Source organism: Camelus bactrianus, chromosome 9, assembly GCF_048773025.1.
Source record: "Camelus bactrianus isolate YW-2024 breed Bactrian camel chromosome 9, ASM4877302v1, whole genome shotgun sequence".
NCBI classification, from domain to species: Eukaryota; Metazoa; Chordata; class Mammalia; order Artiodactyla; family Camelidae; genus Camelus; species Camelus bactrianus.
The window spans coordinates 9184983-9192903 of NC_133547.1; the positions used below are offsets into that span (position 1 = coordinate 9184983).

The 7921-nt window shown below is 48.9% G+C and overlaps 1 protein-coding gene across 1 annotated transcript; it reads right to left on the reverse strand.

Moving 5' to 3' along the window:
* Nucleotides 1–4099: 4099 nt before the first annotated feature.
* On the reverse strand, nt 4100–7298 carry BLOC1S3 (biogenesis of lysosomal organelles complex 1 subunit 3). The gene is made up of 2 exons (XM_074369438.1): nt 6660–7298; nt 4100–5884 (listed from the first exon to the last, which is right to left on the reverse strand). Exon 1 carries the CDS (start codon nt 7296–7298, stop codon nt 6696–6698), a length of 603 nt encoding a protein of 200 aa, XP_074225539.1. The 3' UTR covers nt 4100–5884; nt 6660–6695.
* Nucleotides 7299–7921: the final 623 nt, after the last annotated feature.

Here is a 7921-nt window from a genome sequence, read left to right on the forward strand (position 1 = left end):
CAGAACCTCCATTAAAGAAAAGAAAAGTACCACAAAAGGCAACGTTGGATCCTGGATTTGCTTCTGGAACAGAAAAAAAAAGGCTTTAATGGAAAAACTGAAATTCAAATAAGGCCCTTAGTTGTGTTACTAGTTACCAAGGTTAATTTCCTGCTTTTGATGGTTATACAATGGTTCTGCGAGATGCTAATGTTACGGGAAGCTGGGAGAAGGGTTATATGGATATCTCAGTCCAATTTTTGCAGCTTTTCTGGAGGTCTAAAATAATTTCAAAATAAAAAGTTTTTTTAAAACTGCCTCATGAAATAAGTGTTCATTTTCTCCACCTACAAGGCACCTTCTAGAATGAAGAATGGGAGAGGAAAATATTAAATTGGGGGGGGGGGCACTTGAGAAAGATTCCCAGAAACTTGCCTGCATCCACGGGATGGTGGTACCACCCCCGGTAGTCCCACTTTCTATCAAAAAGCCCTGAGCTAGAATGTGAACTCCGTGAGGCAAGGATCTGTATCTGTGTGGTAGCCAGTTTCCACAGAAGGCCTTCAATCAACTCCTCGCCAGGATTCACCCGCCGTGTGAGCCTTGCCATTAGAGTCTGGTCTTGGCCGGGAGACTTGCATTGACCAATAGCGTGAGACAGAAGACACGGTATCTTCTGAGGCTGTCCTTAAAACATCTACAGTGTCTCTTTTCTGTGCACTTGGGAGACTCCCTCCTGCAACGTGGGTGCCACCTGGAGAAGCCACCAGGAGGAAACTTGAGGTGGGCCCCAGCCCGGCTGAGCCATGCTAGTAAACTATTTTGGGCATTTAGAGTCCATATGTTCAATATCTATAATGATCTTTAATGAAAAGGAATATGAAAATGAATATATGTATGTATATGCATGACCGGGACATTGTGCTGTACGCCAGAAATTGACACATTCTAATTGACTGTACTTCAATTAAAAAAAAAAAAGAACTGACAACATTTGGAAAAAAAAAAGTCTAGTTAAGCATCCAGATGACAGCAGCCCCAGCTGTCATCACACGGAGCAGAAGAACCACCCAGCTGAGCCCACTAAACCCAGGATCACGCCTAAGGGAGCGCTGCTGTTTTAAGCCACTAAGTTTCAGGGTGCTTTGTCATACAGCAATAGACAACCCAAACAGTCGGCCTTATTCAGGCTGTAGTCCCAACACCTAATGCACTGAATACAGCCAAATGACAGCCCTATCTGTCGGCTCAGCACCGGACACATTTATAACAATCCTAGGAGCTGGATAATGGTCTTATCCTGAGTTAATAGATGTTTTAGCTTTCCGGGGCTGCCATAATGAAATACCAGACTGGGTGGCTTAGACATAAGAAATTTGTTTTCTCACAAGTCAAGAGGCTGGAAGTCCAAGATCAATGGGGCAGCAAGTTCGGTTTCCTCTGAGGCCTCTCTCCCTGGCCTGCAGATGGCCACCTTCTCGGTGTGTCCTCGCTCGGTCTCTCCTCTGCACGTGCCTGGTGTTTCTCTTTGTGTGTCCAAATTTCTTCTTCTTAGTGGACATCAGATTGGATTAGGTCCCTCCCTAATGGCTTTATTTAACCTAATCTCCTCTTTAAAAGCTCTGTCTCCAAATAGGGTCACATTCTGAGGTATTGGGGATTAGTTTTTCAATACATGAATTTTTTTTTTAATTGCAATTGTGTGCACATTTTTTAAAAATTAAAAAAAAAATTTCCCTTTCAAGGGAGCCACTGGGGATTGAACCCAGGACCTCGTACACACCAAGCAGGCACTCTACCACTGAGCTATACCCTCCATCCCCCTTCAATACATGAATTTTGAGAAGACACAAATCAGTCAACACTACATACGGAAATTAATGCACAGGGAAGTTAAGCAATTTTCCCAAAGTCACACAGTTCAGAGGTGGCAAATCTCAGACATGAACCCAGGCAGGCTGGCTCCAGAGGCCACGCTTTTAACAACTGGGCTCCACCACCTCATGAAGCAGGAACTGAATTGCACTCACTCTCCCCCTGGGCTAGAAGGGGGCAAGGATTTGGCCAAAGCTAAGCAAGCAGAGACCTGGGGCCACTCAGATGCCCAGAGGCCTTCTGATAAGGATGAGGCCCTCCCCCTCGAGAACAGCCTGTGCCCTTGAGTGAGCTCCTTGGTGTAGGGGGTCTGGTAAGCTGAATTACCCCCCTAGTGATCTCCAGGTCTTGATCCTTGGAATCTGTAAGAGTTACCGTATATGGCAAAAGGGATTTTGAAGCTCTGATTAAATTAAGGATCTTGACTGAAATAAAAAGGTGCTTATTGGGGGTTTGTTAGGACTGTGGCCCAGGAGACTTGGATTCAAGAAGTACTTGATTCAGTATTTTGTAATAATCTTTAATGAAAAAGAATATGCCTCATAAAACAAACAAATTAAAAAAAAAAAAAGCAAAAAAGGAGGAGGTCTAGCTCAAGTGGTAGAGCACATGCTTAGCATGCATGGGGACCTGGGTTCAATCCCCAGTACCTCTTCTAAATATATAAATAAATAAACCTAATTACCTCCCCCTCATAAAACAAAACAAAACAAAACAAAACAAAAGAATATGAAGACAAAAAAAAAAAGCTTAATGAGGAAAAAAACAGATTTAGATTAAAAAAAAAGAAGTACTTGAATTGTCTCCTGCCAGTCTGCAAAATGGAGGGAGCTTATAAAGGCAAAAACTACCAAGTTATCATTAGTTACATGATCTGTTTCTCAAGAATTACAACTGGAGCTGGCCAGAAGTAAGGGTGCTTGTTAGGTAAGGATTGGTTGGGGTCTGAAATGGTTGCATAGTGCAAAGAAGAGAACTTGAGACCATAAGGTTGCGACTGGCAGGTGTTGTTCTGTCTATGGCTGATGGTGTCCTTGGATCTGGTACAGTTCAAAGAAAGTTCAAGGTCCCAGTGGTGCAGAGACGTAGAGACCAGATCCTCAAAGGCTGCTTAACTCCATTTTTGTACACCGGAACTGTGATTGTAATAGGGAAGAACAAACCTGACTCCCTATTAGATCTGTTCCTTTGGCTCTAACCCTGTGCTTAATCATGCTGGTTCTGCATTTTTGTAAAAGAATGTTGTCTGTAGCCTGAAATATAGATAGCCTAGTCTCAAGGCTCCCACCTTTAAGGGTATAACACTTTCTTGTTCATATAAAGATAAAAAGTTGCAGAATAGAAAATAACATTTGTCTTGTTGGAGGTTTACAGAGACATCATGACCTGATCTATGTGACAGCTGCAAAATGAAAGGATTGTGACACCAAGAAGTTTGCAACAACCAACCACACTCCCTCCCCTTTTTAGTATAAAAGGAGTCTGAATTTGGACTTGGGGAAGATAGTTCTCCAGGACATTAGTCCTCCATCTTCTTGATCTGCTGGCTTTCCAAATAAATTCACTATTCCTTCCTCCAACACCTAGTCTACCGATTTATTGACCTGTCATGTGGCAAGCAGAATGGAGTTTGGACTCGGTAACATGATCACTCCAATATAATTTCAACTTATCACCACTCCCTACCGATTTATTGGCCTGTCATGTGGCAAGCAGAACGGAGTTTGGACTCGGTAACATGATCAATCCATTATAACTTCAACTTGTCACCACTCCTGACTGGGCTTACCGCCCAGCTCCTGCTCCCCTCTGCTCTTCACCTAGTAGCTGATAAGATCATTTCAAAATGCACATCTGATTGTGTAATTTACTGCTTAAAGTCTTTCCATGATTCCTGGCTGTTCTCAGGAGAAATGAACAAAACTCTTATGGGGGACCCCAGGCTGGCCTGGCCCCTGCCGACTGCTCTGTCGTATTTCATTCCCTGTGCCCTTGGCTCTTTGTACTTAGCAGCCAAGCCTCTGCCTCAGGACATTTGTCCTTGCTGTTCCTCTGCCTGGGACACCTACCCTCATTTCTTCTTTACATAATGAAATATTTAAGGTGTGCAGATGTTACAATGAACATTACACTGAACAACTCTGTCTAGACCATCCCGTCCAAAAGCAAAGAGTCATCAGTTTAGGTGAAACCTGCTAATTACTCCTCCTGATAGCACCTTCTTGTCCACCAGAAACAACCAAAATCGCATTTGAGGGGTATTTATTGCTACTGCTTTCCATTAAATTTATAGGGCACATGCTTACAAACCCAGCAATCCACACCAGTCATTTGTCATTTAACCTTAGATGAAGGCTACCATCTTGAATGGATTCTCCTGCAGCTTGCTGTGGTCTTCTGATGTTACACGGTGGGGATTCACTCATGTTTATACTTCTATCTTTAGTTAATTCACTTTCACTGCTGTTTAACATTCCATCCAATCAATCGATCAAAATTTATGTCTTCATTCTCTTGTTAATGACACAATTACCAATGTTTCTATGAACAAAGAGCACGAGCTGGGCTGTGGGGTAGGTCCACCATCAGCTGCCCCAGGCATTGCTGAAGTGTCTTCCAGGAAATTATGTCAATGTACATTCTCACCCACAGGGTGTAAAAGTTCCCTGGTTTCACCTCCACACCAACAATCGGTATTGTTAGACTTTTTAAATGTTGCCAATCTGACAGGTGAAAAATGCTGTCTCACGGTGGTTTTAATTTTATTTCCTGCCATTTAAAACTACCCTGATGTGAGTGAAAAACAGTGCCAGCCTTATCAGTAAACAAAGGCTGCTGTGGCCATCAAGTCATCAGCCACTACCGCCACCCCCAACGGTGAGCAGAGGGAACTCAGGATGCAGACAAGCAGGCAGCCCAGCCTCTGCAGCCACCCCCAACCATGTCCCCTAAGGGAACTCAGGATGTGGAAGAATTGGCCCTAGACAGCTAGGTGCATATCAAGAAAATTATTTCAATGAACCCAGATCTTTGCACCTTCCCATACATAGAAAAGCGCTAAATTCCTTGAGATATCTGATTTTCTTTAATTAACAGTAATCTTCTGATGTTCCGACTACCTGGTCTTTGTGGCAAAACTTCTACATATCCTGGCTCCCTCCTCGCCTCTATGAACAGAGCAATCTGAGAGGCTGCCTCCTGGGTTCGAGTCCTCAGAAAGCCACCAAATAAAACATAAATCTCAATTTTTAGGCTGTGCATTTTATTTCAGTCAACACCGAGTACCATTTTTCACCTCTCAGATTGGCAAAGATAAGACCCATGGCTGATGCTGGGTTTGCCATTGGAAGGAAGCTGTCACTTCCACAGGGAGTTGGCGGTGGGTGTAAACTGGCCGGGCTCAAGGCACTGCAACAGCCAACTCTAATAGGAAGTTTCTTTCTCCATTTTTCTGTTTTATGTCAGGTAGAGAAAGAGTGTACATTCATTCTCTAAATCCTCCCATTTGCAGAATGTAATCCTCCCACGCCACCCCAAGCCAAATAACCTCTTATTTCCCCTCCACCCTCAGCCCCAGGATGAATTCCCAGGCTTCTTCCAGAACACAGGCAGTGTGGCTGCCTCCTCTGCAGTTGGGAGAGGCTATCCAGTGAGTCTGCTGAGTCAGCCACACAGCACTCTTCCCCACTTCTCCATCCTGGGGGCTCAGATCTCGGCTTCTGGTTGGGAGAATAAGAGAGTGGGGGAGGGGAATGCACGTGAATGGGACTTCGGGACTAGGGCTGGGAGGGGAAGATGGAGCAGGTGAGGAGAAAGGAGCTAACCCCGGGCCCTGAGCCCCAGAAATCCAAGTCCTTTAAGCACTGAAGGGCCAACATGATGAACAGACACAATGCATGTGGTCCTTATCTGCAAAGTGGTGTCATCTTGTGCCCCAAGTTCCAGGGCAAGTCTGTTTTGGGCCTTGAGTGTCACAGGGATCTCAGCCTGGAGAGTCAGGAGGAGGCTCTTCTTGTCTCTGGAGCTTGGCCTGGAGGTGGGGAGGACACACCAACTCAGGTCTGGAGGAGATGTCACCTTGAACCTGGAGAGCTGGGAGGGGGACCCCCTTGGGATCAGGAGGGGACCTCATCTTGGGCCTGATGAAAGAAACCATAGAGGGTCCCTGCAGCCCAGGATCAGATAGGTATTTTAAGCAGGATGGGAGAAGCAAAAAGCAGCAGCACCAAAACTAAGGGTACAGCCAGGCCTAGGAAACAAGATCAGGCCAAGGAGGTGGAACTAAGCACAAGAAGGAGCCAGGAGAGAGCAGAACAAGGACTAGAAGGAGGGGGTGGAATCAGGGCCAAGCCTTGGGAGCAGAAAAAGGGCCTAGACTAGAGGGACAAAATTCCAGAACTGGAGCCAAAGGAGTAAAGGAAGACATCAGGGATCCCCACTAGATTCTGGGGATCCTAGGGGAAGAAAGAAGCAAGACCAGCCCAACTGAGAAACCAAACTGAGGCAGAGACAAAGTAAAGGTGAGGCCCAGTGAGTCCCCAAGATGGAGACACATCAAGGAGATGCTAGTTACCCAAGAGCTGAAGCCAAGCTTCAGACACAGGCATAGCACCAGGCAGCAAGAGCCAGGACCAGGGGGAGGAAACAGATGCTAAGGCCCAGCGGGGCTGCACACCATTACACCCTCCCAGCCATCCACACACAGACACAGACACTCAGCATTGTTCAGGGAGCGGGGTTAGCCCTGAGGGTAACAGCATGATGAGAGGGGCACAGAGCCAGGTCCCAGAGACTGCAAGGCCTACCCCCAGGACATAGTCAGGAAGGAGAGTGGGTCATGGCTAGGCCAGCGGTCCCGGCTCTTGCTCCGGCTCGGTTCCCGGCACGCCGCGGATGTCGGGCAGCAGGCGGCAGCCAGCCACGATATCCAGGCGTTCGGCCAGAGCGCACAGGTCCCCCCGCGCCAGGCGCACGCTGTGGGCCGCCGCCAATCCTGCCGCTTGGGCAGCCGCCAGCCTACCGGCCAGAGCGGCCACATCGCGGCCCGCGCGACGGTACACGCCGCTCACCGCGGCCGCTACATCGTGGTCCAGCCGCGCCTGGCTCTCAGCCAGCCGGAGCTGCAGCAGAGAGCGCGCGAGGGCGGGCGTCGGGGCCTCCTCCTCGCCCCAGGCCTCCCCGGCCGTCTCCCGCTGCACAACAAGAGGAGGCAGGTCCCTCGGCGCGGCTTTCGGCTCCGGCTCCGGGTCTGAGTCGGTCTCCGCGGCCTCCCCAGCCACCCTCAGCCCCGTGGGGCGGCCTCGCGTCGGGCCAGAGGGGCCCAGGTACAGCTCCTCCTCCTCCGACGAGGACGCAGAGAACTCCGAGTCCGTCTCGGCCGCCTCCCCCGGCACCACCGTCTCAGGCCTCCGCAGCGGCTTCCGCCGACGACTCTGGGACGCCATGGCACCGAGCTAGGGAGAAGACGCGCGTAGGGAGTGTATGAGGCGCGGGCGCCCTATGGTGGTTAAAAGGCGCAAATTCTGGATTCTCAGCCCCACCACTATCTTAGCGGTTTGGGGCCATCCACTTCCCCTGCCTGGGCTTGTTTCCTTTTCTGCAAACAGAGATTATCCCTGATGATGGGGGCTACTGGACTGCAACCTCTTCAGTGTACTGATGGGGAAACTGAAGACCACCAGCTTGATCAAGGCTCTGAAGCACGAGCTCCCAGAGTCCCAAATTAAGCTCTGTCCGATTTTGCCTCCGAGCAGAGGTCACACCCTCCACACTGGCCTCCAAGCCTGTCAGATTGGGAAGCACACGGGCTCTCAGGAGCCGTTCAGGGACCAGTGCCTGGATCATAGAAAGGGTGACAGTCCAGATGACTCTAGGAAGAATGAGCTAGTCGGGGCGGGACGGGGAGCTCTACCACTGAAGACGGTACCGGGTCACCGAAGCTCCAAGCCTGCGAGATCCGCTACCCAGCCGAAGCGCTGCGTCTTTACCGAGGGAGGAGGGCGACAAGCCCCAACCAATGAGAGAGCAGATTGGGCGGGTGTCGGCGGCCAATCACGTGGGCCGTGCG

Bases quoted from the DNA above. Each gene is read 5' to 3' on its own strand.
- BLOC1S3 (XM_074369438.1), bottom strand. From the start codon at position 7,298: ATGGCGTCCCAGAGTCGTCGGCGGAAGCCGCTGCGGAGGCCTGAGACG.